Source organism: Spermophilus citellus, assembly GCF_964194105.1.
Source record: "Spermophilus citellus genome assembly, chromosome: 19".
Classification (NCBI taxonomy): Eukaryota; Metazoa; Chordata; class Mammalia; order Rodentia; family Sciuridae; genus Spermophilus; species Spermophilus citellus.
In genome coordinates this window covers 18,231,364-18,247,728 of record NC_138201.1, presented here as the reverse complement: position 1 = coordinate 18,247,728, position 16,365 = coordinate 18,231,364, and the positions used below count along the sequence as shown (strand labels likewise).

Sequence of the window (16,365 nt, the reverse complement as noted above, 5' to 3'; positions counted from 1 at the left end):
GACCAGAGGCAGCTCCTGCCCAGACAGGGGACCCTTAAGTGTCCGGCAGGGGCCACCACCAGGTAGAGCCAGGAGCATGCTGTCAGCTGTCCCCAGAAGGTCACTTTGCCCAGATTCTCATCCACCAGGGGAATTGAGCATCCCTGTCCTCCCACCAGCCCGCTGTCTGTCTGTCTGTCTCTCTTTTGATTGAACCCAGGGGCTCTTGACCCCGGAGCCCCTTCCTCAGCCCTTTTTTAGATTTTATTTAGAGTCAGGGTCTCCCTGAGCTGCTTAGGGCCTGGCTGAGTGGCTGAGGCTGGCCTTGAACTTGGGATCCTCCTGCCTCAGCCTCCCGAGCTGCTGGGATGACAGGCCTGGGCCACCGCACTCAGCTCTCTGCACCCTTTTAAGGTTGAGTGATGCCAAGAAAAGTTCTGTTTCTGTTTTTTTTTTTTTTTCTTTCTTTCTTTCTTAAAAACCCACCCCAGGGCCTTTGCACTTGACGTTTCCTCCACCCAAAGCATGATGCGGGCCTTTGCGGAGGTGGTTAAGTGCCACCTCCCGGGGAAGGCCTTCCTGCGGGGACCTCTTTCTCACCTTGTGATTTTGGGTCCTATTTCTCTGAACTCTCCCATCTCTCCCCCCTTCCCTGTCACAACCGCCCGGGGAGGGCAGGCGCCCGGGGTGCTTGGTGGCCCGCGGAAAATGAGCCTTCAGAGATTCCCTCAGAGACACTGAGTGAGGGGACGCATTAGGTGCCCTTCTGCTCCTAAGTAAGGGGGCCACAACGTGTGACAGTCTGACAGCACGGGGACGCGTCTGGCCCGGCGTCAACCTCCCCACAGTGAGCCGCGTCTGACCCGCATCCTCCCACGTCCCTGGTCCGCCCCTTCCTGGCTCCCAGGGACCCTGGCGAGGACGCTCGGTTCAGCACGGGGACACTGGGGACAGGTCCAGGCAGTGCGTGCCAGGAGCAGGGGACTGTCACCCAGGGGGAAGGCCCGGGGCTCCCGTGTGGCCCACGCCTGCCGCAGAGCCCCGGGGGCTGGGGACTGTCCCTCCCCAGGGCCGCAGGTGTAGATGGCGGGAGCCCTGTCCCCAGGGGCTTGTCCTGTGTCCCAGTCTCTTCTCTGCCCAGTCTCAGCCCTGTGCCTGGCCCCGGAGGCTTGGGATCTGGGTCACGAGGTCACCCTCCTCCCTTTCTCTGCTGGTTCCTGGTTTGCTGAGTCCCGCGGGCAGGTCAGCGGTGACCAGGGCCCCTGGCAGCTCACCCCCAGGTCCACCCCAGGCCCCCAGGCCCCCAGGCCCACACACAGGAGCCCCTGGCTGCGCACCAACGTCCAGGCTGCGGTGCCCACTCAGCTCTGGGGGATGCCGGGAAGGACACTAAGGGAGTCCCCAACCTCAGGCCACCGCCGTCTTTAAATGTCACCCTGCGTGTTCTGTGTCCCCCTCCAAATGCTCCCTCGACCAACAGAGGACTGAGGCCGGGCAGGGAGGGCCAGCCCTGGGGACCACGGGGGCCCGGCTGGGCAGTGACCCAGAGCCGCGGGGGCCGGGTGTGAGGAGGCGGGGGGGGGGCTGTGTGGGAAGGACACGGGGGTCGGCAGCAGATGGACAGATGGACAGAGGACGCCGTTGGCCTCTGACGGGACTTTGGAAGGCGCATCTGGATGCTTCTAGGACCAACATGGGGCAGGAGGTCAGGGACTGGGAGCTAGAAGAGCCTCCTCCTGCCTGCTGACCACCATCTCGGCCATTCTGGGCCTCCCAAGGGAGAGGGGACGACAGAGGCACTGAGAGGTCATTTTGTTGGTGACTGTGGTGACACTGTCTGGCCTCTTTCTGACCATCCGAGGCTGAATGGTCAAGGAACATGTGACAGATGCACACACCACGGAGCATCGTTCTGCCCTTAAGAAGGAGATCCCGAGCTGAGCGCGGTGGCCCATGCCTGTCCTCCCAGCAGCAGGGGAGGCCGAGGCAGGAGGATGGCAAGTTGGAGGCCAGCCTCAGCAACTTAGCGAGGCCCTAAGCAGCTCAGGGAGACCCTGTCTCTAAATAAGACATAAAAAGGGCTGGGGACGGGGCTCCATGGGTAAGCGCCCCTGGGTTCCATCCCCAGTCCCCCCAAAAAAGAAAGAAATCTGAGGAAAACTTTAAAAGTTTCTTTTAATTCATTTAAAAGTAATAAAGACCCATTACAGACTGACATCAATGGGTACATTTAATGGGGAAAAGGCTATTTTCTAAAATAAATGGGCAAAAACTGAGGACTCCAGGGCACACAGATGCGTGGGTGGGAAAGAGAGGCAAGGAATGTTCTAGAAGGAGGCTAAGCTGCCCATTGACAGCTAGGAAAACGGAGGCCCAGAGGCCGAGGACCCGCAGCTCGACTCTTCCTGGGACCCACCAGGGGAAGGCCTGTCCCTCCCTCCGTGTCCTGGTCCCCCGTAGCCAGGAGCTGAGTGGCCGGTGGGTTTGGGGCCTGGGGAGGCAGTGCTGGCCAGAGCCGCCTGGGGGACACCCTGAGCCGGGGTCTGGGCAGCAGGACCCACGGCTCAGGCCCGGCCCCACCCCCACACTCCTGCGGGGACCCTGTTCCCAGAAGCCCGTCCCCGGACGCCGTCCCCTCCCCTCCGAGGTCATTTCCTGGTTAAACAAACCCCTCTCCCAAGGGCCAGATGGGCGACGCCCGAGGCCGGGGCAGCCCAGCGCGGCTGGCAGGTCCCTGGGCCACTGTCTGGCGGGGACACATCCATCATCGGCCGAGCCTCCGCAGCAGGACTGCCCCCTGACCCCCAGGGCCTGCCCGTCTGGCCAGGAGGGGCCGGGGAGGGACGTGCACAGTGGCCCGAGCCCAGATCCTTCCAGAAGCCTAACAATGCCAACCGCCATAAGGCCACCGTGCGGGCGGGGCGTGCACACCTTCCCCCGCCACCTCCCGGCGTCCCCACGGGCTGGGGTGCTCACCCATTTTCCAGATCGGGTGGTTGAGGCCCCTGAGGGCCTGGCTCTGGGGGTCCAAGGTCCTTCCTGACCTCAGACTGTGGCCGGAGAGGCTGGGCCCAGTCCCCTGGAGTGACAGACCACTGGCGGGGAGCAGGGGTGCCCCATGTTGCGTATAGACGGACCCCAGCTCGCAATCACCCACGGAGGGGTCTCAGCTCTGCAAAGGGGCTGCTGTGGGCATGGAGTGCAGCTTTATTGACCTTGAGACGACCTCGCTGTGCTGCCCAGGCCGCTCGCCGTCCACTCCTGGGCTCAAGGACTCTCCCACCTCAGCCTCAGGAACCCCTGGGCCACAGGTGCACCCCTCCACACCTGGCTTACACGCCTTTTTTGACTTCTAGTACTTTTTTTTTTTCGCACCAGGGATGACCCAGGGGTGCTGAACCCCTGAGCCCCGTCCCCAACCCTATTTTGTGTTATTATTTAGAGACAGGGTCCCACTGAGTTGCTTAGAGCCTCGCTGTTGCTGAGGCTGGCCTCCACCTGGCGATCCTCCTGCCTCAGCCTCCCAAGCCTCTGGGATGACAGGCGTGCGCCACCGCGCCCAGCCCGGCCTCATTTTATAGGGGAAGAAACGTAGTAGTTCTGGATCATTCTCCTCCCCTCATTCTCTATGGAAGCTCTGTCGCAGGCTTGTGTTACTTGACGGCCACGCTCCACAGTGTGGCGCATCTCTTGTCACTAGCGGGGACTGTTCTCTTGATGTCCTCAAGTTCGTTGGCATCACAGAGGGGTGGGGAGGGGAACTGAGGCCCAATTCTGGAAAGAGGCTTGTGCAGAACCGAACCAGGGGGAAGAGGTCGAGCCAGAAGCTGGGTGTCCCTATCGAGTGCCCTCTGTCCCACCGCGGGCCACCCACCCCCGGCCACCTGCACCTTCTGGAACCCCCTGTCTGTCCTGTCAGTATTCGCACCTGTGAATCCTGGCCTCCAGCCACCTGGGTCCGGCAGGAGGGGGCCCCAGAGCCTGCTCATGGCACGGGGCGGGTCACCTTCCAGCCCCTGTCCCCTTCCTGTCTGGGGACATCATAGGGACAGGCATAGGACCAGGTCCACCTGCAGAGCTGGGGCTTCCCAAGCTGACCAAACCCTGACCCTTCATTCCCACCCTGGGGTCCTGCACAGGGTCCGAGTTCCCCAGAGGCCGCCAGCTGCTGGGGGCCCTGGTCACTCTTCGTGCCTGGGTCCTGCTGGGCACCTGCTCAGCCCCCTGCGCTTGATGCCTGCAGGTGCCCAGGGGAGGAAGCCAGGCCGGGGGGGGGGTGGCCTGCCGAAGTCCCCTAAGGAGTGGCTGGTGACAGCGGGAGGAGCCGTGGGGACTGGCCTTGGACACCATGGCGGCCACTCCCAGGTCTCCCTTCTGCCAGCCCCGTGGCCGCCTGTCCCCCTGACCCTCTGTCTCCTCCGCAGGTGGAAGGACAGTCGCGAGCCCTTGTCATCGCCCAGGAACTGCTGGCTTCGGAGAAAGCGTGAGTGCCCAGCCGCCCTGGTGGACTGTCCCTCACCCCGGGGACACCCGTTCACCGGCCCTGCCCTCTGTCCCCGCAGGTACGTGCAGGCGCTGCAGCACCTACGACGGGTGAGTTGGTCGTTTTGATGGTCGCAAACTGATGGCCCTGGACCAGGCCGGGGTGCGAGAGGCAGAGGAGCCATTTCTAGGAGCGGGGACAGCGGGCGCGGCCAGGTCCCCCCGGGCAGCAGGTGGCTGTGCGACAGGGGGAGGGCGCCCTGGTCCCCGTGTCTGCGGTTCTGCTGAGCTGCGCAGGGAGCCCAGGGCCTGGTGCAGGCCGCGCACATGCAGTGCCACTAGCCACGGCCCCACCCCCTGTGTGTCACCCATATTGAGGTCCTCATGGACAGGGTGATGTGTTTGCGTGGCTCAGGGAGCCTGGCTCTGTCACCCCAGCTCTGGGGACAGCCAGGCCTGGGCTGGCAGTGAGGACACCCTTTGGACACGCAGAGGAAAGGAAGCCAGATTTGGGGGCCGCTCAGACGTGGGCAGGACCAGCCTTCGCTGCTCACAGAAGGGCTGCCGCAGCGCCGCCCTCAAGCTCAGCTCCGTTCAGTTCATTGTGTGGGCGGTGGCGGAGGGATTCGGGGGTTTTGTTTGGTTGGTTGATAGGTTTTTTGCTCTGGCTGCACGAGAGGAGCTGGGGGTGGAAAGACAGATCGCCCAGGGCTCCTCCCCCAGAGCTCCCTGGTCAGCCAAGGGGACAGATTCTTCAGAGCCTGGGGCTGTGAGCAGCAGCCGTGGGGAATCCGGGCGGCCTTCCTTGAGGAGGCGGCTGCAGTTGGGGCTGAGTCACGGGGAGGGGTGGGGGAGGGGTAAGGGAGGTGACGGAGCAGGTGGGCCCAGCCGTCCCCTCCTGCCGGCTCCCTGCCCCCGACCCCGGGCTCAGCCTTCAATCTTCCTCTTGTTTCTCTGGTCCACTCTGAACGTCCATCCTGGACCTCCCGCGGGTCACTTGGTCCCAGGGCCACCTGGATGCCATCCCAGGCCCCTGTTCTCCTGTGACTCTCCCTCATTCCTCGGGGCACGGACTGTCCCTGGGTGCACCAGAGCCCGCAGCATCATGGTAGGCCACTGGCCAGCTCAGGGGGAGAGAGAGGGAGAGAGAGAGGCCATAAAAATCACAGCTCGTCAGCTGGTTGCGGGAAATGGTGCAGAGCCTCCGTATTTATCACCTCTGAGGCCGCGTGGACAGAATTGGCCGAAGTCCCCGCCTCTGGCTGCAGTCGTCACCAAGGACACCAGTTATTTATTTATTCACTTTAATGGCACCAGGGATTGAGCACAGGGCTGCTTAACCCCTGAGCCCTGTCCCCAGCCCTTTTTCGATTTTATTTAGAGACAGGGTCTCGCTCAGTTGCTCAGGGCCTGGCTGAGTGGCTGAGGCTGGCCTCCAACTTGCGATCCTCCTGCCTCAGCCTCCCAAGCCACTGGGAGGACAGGCGTGCGCCTTGGCACCTGGCTTCCATCCGTTCATCCTCCTACCCATCCATCTATCTCTCCGTCATCGATTGGCCATCCTGCCCATTTATTCTGGGAACATTTCAGGGGGTTCATGGTGCCCCTGTGACAAGGACCAGGCTGAGGAGTACCTGGGTGCTGGGCGAAGGGCGCAGGGGCAGCTGCGGCCCTGGGGATCGTGACCCCCTCTGAACCCCTCGGCCAGCAGAAGGGGACGCTCCTGCCCGGGGTCCCCGCTTTGGGCCAAGACCCTGGAAGCCTGATCAGAAGCCAGTCTGACAGCTGGGGGCAGTAGCTCTGGAAATGGTCACCGTCACCTGGTGGGTGGCGCTGAACGTCGCCCAGGACCTCAGCTGGGCTGCTGGGCGGGACCTTACCTGCGGCCACTGCCCGGGGTCTCTCTGCCTGGGAGACTTTGGGCTTCCTCTCGCACATTGGTGGCTGGGCTCCAAGAGCGATTGTCCCCAGAGAGAGCCGGGAGGAAGTGCGTGGCACTTTTATGATCTGGGCCTCGGGAGTCACGTCCACCACTTCCACCTAATCCATTAGTCGAGACAGCCACAGAGGTCCACCCAGGTTCAAGGGGAGGGGACGCGGTCTCTGCCACTCACTGGGAGGAGTGTCAGCTCTCACTGTAAGAAACAAAACAAACCCTGAGACAGGCGACAGTGTTGTGATCACTTTGGGAAAACACCGTACACAGCAGGAGGCTTTTCTAATCAATCTGTGTCTACAAGGAATCGGGTTGGACTGCTGGTGACAAAAACCTAAAGAACCTAGATGCTATTCTCTTGTGTGAAGTGAATCTAGAAGCAGGAGACCCAGACCCAATTAGGCAGCTCCACCATCAGGGCCAGAGCACTTTCCGCTGCATCTGTTTCAGGGGTTCCTCCTGGACACAAAGTGGTTGCTGCAGCTCTAACCATCACATCCACCTGACAGCAAGAAAGAGAAAAGGGGGAAAATCCAAAGTTCATGCCTCCTCCTGAGTTAGTTTCCTTGAAAACGCTTTCCCAGAAGCTTTGCCTGATGATCTCTTCTGTCTCATTGGGCACTTGGAGTTTCAGAGGAAGCTGGATCAACTGGGGGTCACCTCATCAAAGCTGAGTTTGACTCGGTGACCCTGCTTTTCTGCATTCATTCTGAGATCTACGCTCGGGGACAGCAGGTGCCCCAGAAATGCTCTCCCCATGGTATTGAATGCACAGATAGGAACATCAGGGGCTCCCCGAGTCCAGCTCACAACAGGAATGTGGTCAGCTCCCCTGCTGTCCCCCGGGCCATACAGCAAAGGTCATGGCCAGGTATACAGTTGGTGCCCAATCCGTAGCTGATCAATGAAAGATGGTGGGGCCAGTCCTTCATCAGGCCTGTCATTTCTTCAGCCCCAGATGCCTCCGGAGTGTCTCTCCCTCCAGGAGCTGAGCCTAGGGCAGGAGACCTGCAGGAACAGGATAATACTGTCCCCAGGTGGGGAGCTTAGCAGGGCACCCAGCCCAGGCTTCGGGGTTCAGAGGATTCCCATAGTAAAAGGTATCCAGGGACCAGGTGAGCAAGGTTCCCGCCTGGCAGAAGGATCTGCATGTGCAAAGGCCCAGGGGCCAGGCGAGAATGGCGCGTTTGGGAACTGAAGGAAACCCAGCCGGCAGGAGCATGGTCACAGGGACTGCCAGGCAGTGGCAGGGCAGACAGAGACTGCCATTCTGCAAGGACTTCATCGCCTGTCTGCGGGGACACTGGTGGGTGGTTCCAGCGAGAGGTGGTGGGGCGGGATTGGAGCTGACTGGCAGATGATGGACGGGCTGTGGGAGGGGCGTCGCTGACGCAGTAAGACGCCAGGGGGCGCCGGCGAGCACGGACCGAGGCTCCGGAGAGGCCTCGGCCTGCGCCTGCGCAGTTGGGCCTAGGAGGTGCAGAGCTGGGGACCGGAGCCGAGGGCTCTCCAGCACCCTGAGGAGGAAGGGACGTCTGGGAGGGCATGACCCTGGGGACAGGGCAGAGCCGGACCTCCCAGACCAGGGAGGTTGGGGACCCCAGCCACAGCCCCTCCTGTCTCTGCTAGGAATTCAGCCGTGGCTCTGCCCCTGCAGGATCTAGAGGCCTCTGTCCTTGTGACCTTGAGTCCGTCTATCTCCCTGGGGCACCACGGACTGGGGACTGAACCCAGGGGCTCTTCACCCCTGAGCCCCGTCCCCAGCCCTATTTTGCATTTTATTTAGAGTCAGGGTCTCCCTGAGCTGCTCAGGGCCTCTGGTTGCTGAGGCTGGCTTGGAACTCGCGATCCTCCTGCCTCAGCCTCCCCAGCCTCTGGGATGGCAGGTGCACACCTGCTTACCTGTTCCTGACCTCCCTGTGGTGAATGACGTGCCCTTTGACCTCCGGCTGCTTCACCTGCGTCCACCGTCCCGATGGCCCCGTGCACCCCGGGGCGTGATGAGCATCCTGCGGCCGCCCTGCATGTTCTGTGCGAATCCTTTCTTAGTGAGCATGCGCGATCTTTTGTCCTTGGCACTTATCTAGGAGTGGCATCGGGTGGTCACAGAGGAAGCCCAGGCTGAGCTTTATTAGAAACTGCAATAAAGGGCTGGGGCTGGGGCTCAGGGGCAGAGCGCTGGCCTCCCATGTGTGAGGCCCTAGGTTGGATCCTCAGCACCATATAAAAAAAAAAAAGTTATTCTAAAAAACCCAGCTTTATTGAGATGACATAATTCAGCTATTTAACATGTAAGGTGAAATGATTTTTAGCGTGTTCACAGAATTGTGTGCTCATCGCCTGGATCAATTTTAGAGCACTCTCATCACCCCCCAAAATACATTCCCAGCTCCCCTCTGCGACTCCCCATCTCCTTTCTATCTGTATACATTTGCCCGTTCTGGACATTTCATGCAAATGAGTTGTGCAATTAATTTGGGGTCATGTGTGGTTGGCTTCGTGCAGCTGCGTTCACGTTTCCGGGATTCATCTGTTTTGTGGCAGGTGTCAGTACGTGGTGCACTTTGAGGCTGAGGAGTAGTCCACGGAGTGTGGACGTACCACACTTTGCTCATTCATTTACTTCTAGATGGATATTTGGGTTCATCTCACCTTTTGAGTGTCACAAAGATGCTGCCGTGATTCTGGTGGGAATGTGTTCCCTGTTCTCTTTGGCCTGTGCCTAGGATGACAGTTGCTGGGTCACACGGTGACTCTTGAAACTTTTGCAGACGCGCTGCACTGCCTTCCAAAATGACTGCAGCCAGGTGCAGAGATATGTGCTCAGCATCCCCGCCACCCAGTAGGCCACGGCAGGAGGAGCTCTTCATTAGGGGTTCAGGGCTCTAGTGCACGATGCCAATCAGGTGTCCCCACTAAGTCTCAGTGCTGGGGTCGCACCTGGGAACACCCACTGCATTAGAGCCTGGGCAACGTAGCAAGACCCCCATCTCTTAAAGAAAAACTGTTAATAAATAAAGTAAAGTTAGCGCATACTTTATATTCCACTGTAAGAGTACGAAGCTTGGGAGGCTGAGGCAGGAGGATCATGAGTTCCAAGCCAGCCTCAGCAAAAGCGAGGCACTAAGCAATTCAGGGAGACCCTGTCTCTAAATAAAATACAAAATAGGGCTGTGGAGGGGGCTCAGGAGTCGAGTGCCCCTGAGTTCAGTCCCTGGTACCAAAAAATTTTTTTAAAAAAGAATAAATAAATGAAAAATAAAAGAAAAGTGAGATCTTAATGAGTGTGAATGGGTACCTCATCCTGGGTTTTGTTTGCTTGTTGGATGGTTCTGGTCCTGAGCATTAAACCCAGGGGCACTTTACTGCTGAGCCACATCCCGAGCCCCTTTTCATCTTTTATCGTGAGACAGGGTTTCGCTGAGTTGCTGAGAGCCTCACTAAGTCGTCATCGAGGCTGGCCTCGAACTTGTGATCCTCCTGCCTCAGCCTCGCACCTCACTGGGCTTACGGGCGTGGTTCTGATTTTGTATTTTCACATGTTGATGGAATTCTGGTGCTTTTGGTGCCATTTCTAAGAAAGCTCGGCCCGGCCCTGGATCTCCAAGACTGACTGCTGGATTCTCTTCAAGAGGCTGATGGTTTTCTGTTGAACTCTGTGACCCGTCTTGAGTTCATCTGGGCAAGGCGAACAGACGGAGTCAGATTTCGTCCTTTGGCGGGTGGAGTCCGCTGGCCCAGCGCCATTGGTTGAAAAGATTATTCCCAGTAAATTTTCTTGGCAGCCTTGTTAAAAGTCACTTCCCATAAGGCATCTTTATGGGTTCCCAGTCCAGTCCATTAATCCACATGTTTGTCCTTGCTCCTGCGCCACGCAGCCTTTGGTCAGGAGCCTCATTGTAACATTAAAACAAATTATTATTATTATTTTTTTGTACTGAGGATTGAACCCGGGGTGCTGAACCACTGAGCCCCATCCCCAGCCCTTCTTTGAAATTTTTTTTAAATTTTTGAGACAGGGCCTCCCTAAGTTGCTTAGGGCCTCACTAATGTTGCCCAGGCTGACCTCAAACTTTCAATCCTCCTGCCTCAGCCTCCCAAGCCACTGGGATGACAGGCGTGGGCCACCATGCCACCTACCCCTATTTGTCTTTTAGTGTTAAGCCTAATTTGCTATTTTTCTTGGCTGGGATACTCACTCTACAGTTAGGAATTCTTTGCCCACCTCACAGAGTGTCGTTTTCAAGATTCTGAAGTACTCTCCAGTGATTGTCCAGGCAAATGCGGTCACATCCCCAGGACGCTCACATAGCACTGGGACACATAGAATCCCAGAGTCACCGGGACTCTCAGCAGTGACGTCAGTGGTTTGGCCGGGCACATTTGTACACGCCTATCATCTCAGGAGGCTGAGGCAGGAGGATCACAAGTTGGAGGCCAGCCTCAACCGCTTAGCAAGGCCCTGTCTCAAAAAAAAAAATAAATAAATAAAAAGGGCTGGGGATGTGGCTCTGTGGTAAAGTGCCCCTGGGTTCCATCCCCAATACTGGAGGGTGGGAAAGAAATTCTGGTTATACTCATTTTTGCAGTGGGCCATCTGGGTGGTGGGCATCCCGACTGAGGTGGCTCAGCGAGAATCAATTATAGACAGGAGCCAGCGCACCAGACAATTCATCTTTAAGTTCCCCCGAGGGTGACGTCACTGCGGCTGTCTGTCTTGTCTTTGTCCTCCCGAGTCTCCCTCCCTCCTCCCTCCTCCTGTCCCCCACCAGAGGTGCCCTCCGTCTGGGCATCAAGGTGACCAGAGTCTGGGCCTGGCTTCGTGGTGACTCACTCTCCTTTTCTGTTAAATGAAGGTCGTGCGATCCCCCAGCCGACCAGCATTACAGAGTCCCGCTCTGTGTCACCTGCTCTGCTGACTTCAGACCCAGCAGGAAGCAAAACAGATGTGGCCCCCATAGTGAAGGTGACCTGTCCAAAATGTAATGACCGTGACAGCAGGCCCCGCTCCTCCCCAGGGGACACACAGCAAGAGGGTGCCTGGAAGTGGAGAGAGGACCCAACCCTTTGAAACCCACCCACGAGACAGCCTAACGTACCCATGTCGACCGCGATGACAACTGGCAGTTATATAGAGCACATTGAACAGTATTCTGTCATCAAGGTCAATCCCCTGCATCAGGACCCATGGTCTGTGGGCCCAGGAAGAAGTAGAATGAGGTCTGTTAGGACGTGAGCACTGCAGTCCTGTGGCAGTGAGTCTGAGGACAGAAATGGTAATGAGTAGCTAGAAGGCGGGTAGCACATACCGGGTGGATACGGTGAACCAAGGAACGAGTTTGGTCCCAAGCTGAGCAGAGCCAGGTTTCTTTGTACGATTCAGAACCACATCCCGTTGGAAATGTCGGAATTGGCTCTTCCTAGATTTTTCTTTTTGATATTTCCAGAGCTCAGGTGGCCAGGGGTAACCCAGACCACGGATAAGTGGGAACGGCACTTTACAGGTTGCAAAGAGTCTGAGTTGTCAGGTGAGCTCCGCGGCAGCTGGACCCTGAGATAGTGAGGAGGCGAGGCCTCAGAGGGGCACCAGCCTGCCCGCCGTCTCTCCGCTACTCGGGATTTCTGCTGGGCTTGACCCAACCCAGCACAGAGGGGATGGGGTGTCGAAGTCCTCAGCCAGCTGCTTGAGAAAGAGGGGTTCATGCCATCTTGGGGACACGGGGGCATGTTTTCTTGTGGGTGTACCCCAGGGCCGAGGAGACCCTGCAGGACTGGGGGTGCATCCTGAACCTGAACACCCCAGGGAAGGAATCCAGGAGGGCTTCCTGGAGGAAGAGCCATGGGATGAACTGTCCTGGTAGCGAGTTTCCCCCCAACAGAGCTCAGTGACCTTCCTGATGGGGCCTGGACCCCATGACCTTTGATTCCCCCGAGGATTCCTGATGGGCACTTGGCTCCACAATTCAGGTCGTTTGTTTGAGCCAAGTGAGGAGCCTGTGTGTTAAAAGAGAGTACGTCATTTTTTCCCCCCCAGGGAGAAACAAGCCTTCCGTTCTTTATAGTTTTACCATTTATCAGATTTGATATTAGACGTAAATCATGATCAGCCGGGCGCCGTGGCACCCACCTGTCGTCCCAATAGCTCAGGAGGCTGAGGCAGGAGGATCGTGAGTTGAAGGCCAGCCTCCGCAATGGCGAGGCCCTCAGCAGCTCAGGGAGACCAGGTGTGTGCTGGTGACCCTGTCTCGCAGGTAAGGACCTGGCCCCGCAGAGGGGGTCGGTCTGGTGACCGTCTCTGTGTCGGCCAGCTCTCCGAGGTGTGCTCAGTCCTGTCACCTGTGGGTAACGGGCCCTCTGGGGTTTCAGGATTTCCACGGAGCCGTCATGAGGGCCCTGGATGACATGGACCAAGAGGGCAGAGACGTGCTGGCCCGGGAGGAGCTGAGGCAGGGCCTGAGCGAGCTCCCAGCCATCCACCATCTCCACCAAGGCATCCTGGAAGAGCTAGAGGACAGGCTGTCCAACTGGTGAGCGGACTCGGGGCTCCGCACCCCCTCACTGCAGGGGAGGGGGGGAGAGCAAGAAGATCCCCACGGAGCCGGGCTCGATGGCGCACGCTCGTCGTCCCAGCGGCTTGGGAGGCCGAGGCAGGAGGATCGAGAGTTGGAGGCCAGCCTCCACAATGGCGAGGCCCTGAGCCACTCAGGGAGACCCTGTCTCTAAATAAAATGCAAAATAGGGCTGGGGACGGGGCTCAGAAGTCGAGGGCCCCTGAGGGGGGAGGAAGGGAAATAAAACACCCACCCCCAAGGGAAATAGTACGTCCCTTTGCAAGATGGGGAAGTCGAGTCACAGAGGTGTTAAGTCACCTGTCCCAGGTAAAACAAGGGATGAGACCCTCTGCCGCCCAGCAGGCTGCGTTCTCACTCTCGGGTCCCCCTCCCTGGCTGCAGGGAGGGCCAGCAGAAGGTGGCCGATGTCTTCCTGGCCCGCGAGCAGGAGTTCCGCCACCACGCTGCCCACATCCTGCAGTTCGACAGGTACCTGGCTCTGCTGGCCGAGAACTGCCTCCTCTCTCCCCGGCTGGCAGCCGCCGTCCGCGAATTTGAGGTGGGTCTCTCTCTGGGTCCCTAGAGACCCTGCTGTGAAGACGCAGGGCTGGCGGGGGGCGGGGGGGTGCCTGGAAGGGCTTAGTGCTAATGAATGGGACCCTCGGGAGGCTGAGGCAGGAGGATCTCAAGGTGGAGGCCAGCCTCGGCAAGTTAGCCAGATCCTGTTCTCAAAATGAAAGATCAAAAGGGCTGGGGACATGGTTCCATGTAGAGGGGCCCTGGGCTTAATGTCCAGTACGAAAAAGAAAGAGAGAAAGAAAAGCAGGAACCAGGCAGGGGTCAGCCATGGCGGTGACCAAGGAAGTCAGTACATTGGCCATGAACTCGGGATCCAGTTCCCCGCAGAGGCTCACGGCTGAGGGGTGCTGACCACGGGCCTGAGGTCCCCAGCAGAGACACTAGGGTTGGGCTGGCCCAGGAGGGCTTCCCGGAGGAGGAGGATGGGTTCCGAGGCCGGGGGGTGACAGGGCAGGGTCCCTGATGGCGTCTCTTCCCTCGGGAACAGCAGGGTCAGCACGGAGGCGGGCAGAGCGCGAAGCACCGGCTGCTGAGGGTGGTCCAGCGGCTCTTCCAGTACCAAGTGCTGCTCACAGGTGGGCCCCGGGGACGTCAGGGTGGTGGCCAGGTCCCGGGCCCACGGCCACCTGCCTGGCTGTCCTCCTGTGTGTCCTGGGGATGTCCTCGCTGTCCCCTCTGGGCCCCAGGCCCCGGCCCCTTTCCTACCAAGTCCCCGTGTCTCCACTGTGTCTGTTGGGGACACCCGTGCCTCTGTCCTGGGCTTCACGCCCTTTACGTGACCACCTCCCACAGGGACAAAGAACCCTGCCCTGGTGGAGGGGACGCTCCTGGTGGCTCTGGGTGCCATAAGGAGAACATGAGGCCCAGGGCCCAGAGGAGCCCCTCGCGGACTCCAGCAGTGTGCACTGAGCACCTACTATGTCCCGTGGGCCCCAGGCTAGATGCTACAGGGACAGCGGTAAATGACAGGCAGGCTCCGTGACACCACGGACTCAGACACTCCACAGGCCACCAAGGAAGTCACAGCCACCTAAGGTCACAGTCAGGACTGCTGAAGAACACCTGGGCCCCTTAGGGGGCAGAGGGGACCGGCCACGGTGTTGAGGGCCGTCCTGGTGTTGCCATGGGCCGCGGGGGGACAGCCTGGGTCCCCCATTCTGGAGCTCCCCCGACTCTGGAGAGCGGAGGGGACACGGCTGTGGACGAGGGACTGTCCCCCGCCTGGCTGACTCTTCTGTTCTGCCTCCAGATTACTTAAACAACCTCCGCCCGGACTCGGCCGAATACGATGACACACAGGGTGAGTCCCCGCCACCCGGAGACAGGGGACGCGTTCTTCCCCCGCTGTGCGCGTGCCCAGGGCTGGGACACAATTTTTGTCCTCAGCCTTGGGGAACTCCCTGGGGTGGCCTGATGTCCAGTCAGAGAGAGGACGAGAGGGGAGGGGGTGGCGGCTCAGTGACAGGAGGGCAGGTCTAAAAACGTCACCCAGTTAGGTGCCGTGGCGCCCGCCTGCCATCCCAGCGGCTCAGGAGGCTGAGGCAGGAGGATCTCCAGTTGGAGGCCAGCCTCAGCACTTTAGTGAGGCTCTAAGCAACTTTTCAAGATCCTGTCGAAAAATGAAAGATAAAAAGTGGCTGGGGACGTGGCTCCGTGGTTAAAGCGCAGCGACCCCTGCGTGTGAACAGCTGGGACGGTCCCCACTGTATCGTCCCAGTTTATACCCGGGAAACCGAGGCTCAGCTTGGTCAGGGTAGTCAGGGTCACGGAGGCAGAGGAGGGAGAGCTGGGTTGGTGTCACCCCGCACAGAGAACGAGTAGGGGTTAGGGGCGAGTGGGGAGGGGCAGGAAGAGGCGAGGACGGGGACAGCCGGACCAGCCCTCCCCAAAGGGCCGGGGGCTGACTCTGCTTCCTCCCCAGGAGCCCTGAGCCTCATCTCCAAAGTCACAGACCGAGCCAACGACAGCATGGAGCAGGGGGTAAGTCCAGCCCTGCACACCCTCCCTCGGTGCCCACCCTGCCCTGCCTGACGCGGGAGACCCCATCACTGATCCCGCGGGACCCTGCAGAGGGCCTTGGGTTCTGGCCCCAACAATTGCTGTGTGACCTCAGGTACGGTGGGTCCCTCTCTGGGCCTCTGGTTCACCATTTGAACAAAGAGGGAGGCCACAAGCTTCTACAACCCCCATCAGTCAGGCCCCAACGGGGGTCTGAGACCATGTGCCTCAGCACCTGGGGGACTTTGTAAATGACAGGCTCCGAGGGGTACAGACCTTGGGTCTCCCTGAGTTGTTGAGGGCCTTGCTAATAAGTGACTGAGGCTGGCCTCTCAACTCGCGATCCTCCTGCCTCAGCCTCCCGAGCCACTGGGATGGCAGGCGTGCACCACCGCGCCCGGGCAGGCAGACATTTCTTAAATAAGCGCCCCAGGTAAATGGCCACCCACGTTTGAGACTCTAGACCCTGGGTCACTGGACTACGTGGGCTGGGAGTCCACTTCCGGTTCTGCCTGGTGCGATTGTGTGACCGGGGGTTGACGCCGTGTCTGCCAAGGGTGATGAGCCATCCCCGTCCAGTCCCACTCGGGGGTCCCTGCGGTGATTTGTGTCCTCTTAGTCCCTGCTGCAGCACGCGGTGGGCACGCCTCAGCTTCTGGGTTAAGAATGATTCTGAGGCCGAGTCCTAGTGAGTGGGAGAGCGCGGTGACCTGCTGGCCGTGACCTCCACAGGCACAGAAGGGGGTGACAGTGGCTTGTGGGCCACGGCTGATAACACAGAGCGTCCTCGCTGTGAGTTGTGCAGAGAGGAGGAGGGGAAGGAGCATTTCTGGGCCACCT

General features: G+C 59.5%; 1 protein-coding gene across 1 annotated transcript in view; it reads left to right on the top strand.

Moving 5' to 3' along the window:
* FGD5 (FYVE, RhoGEF and PH domain containing 5) overlaps positions 1-16,365 on the top strand; it is a 66,303-nt gene that overhangs the window by 33,237 nt on the left and 16,701 nt on the right. Inside the window, exons 4-10 of the mRNA XM_081276035.1 lie at positions 4,404-4,462; positions 4,542-4,572; positions 12,764-12,924; positions 13,351-13,507; positions 14,015-14,102; positions 14,777-14,827; positions 15,449-15,507. Coding sequence (XP_081132161.1) covers positions 4,404-4,462; positions 4,542-4,572; positions 12,764-12,924; positions 13,351-13,507; positions 14,015-14,102; positions 14,777-14,827; positions 15,449-15,507 — 606 coding nt within the window. The remainder of the gene's footprint in view (positions 1-4,403; positions 4,463-4,541; positions 4,573-12,763; positions 12,925-13,350; positions 13,508-14,014; positions 14,103-14,776; positions 14,828-15,448; positions 15,508-16,365) is intronic.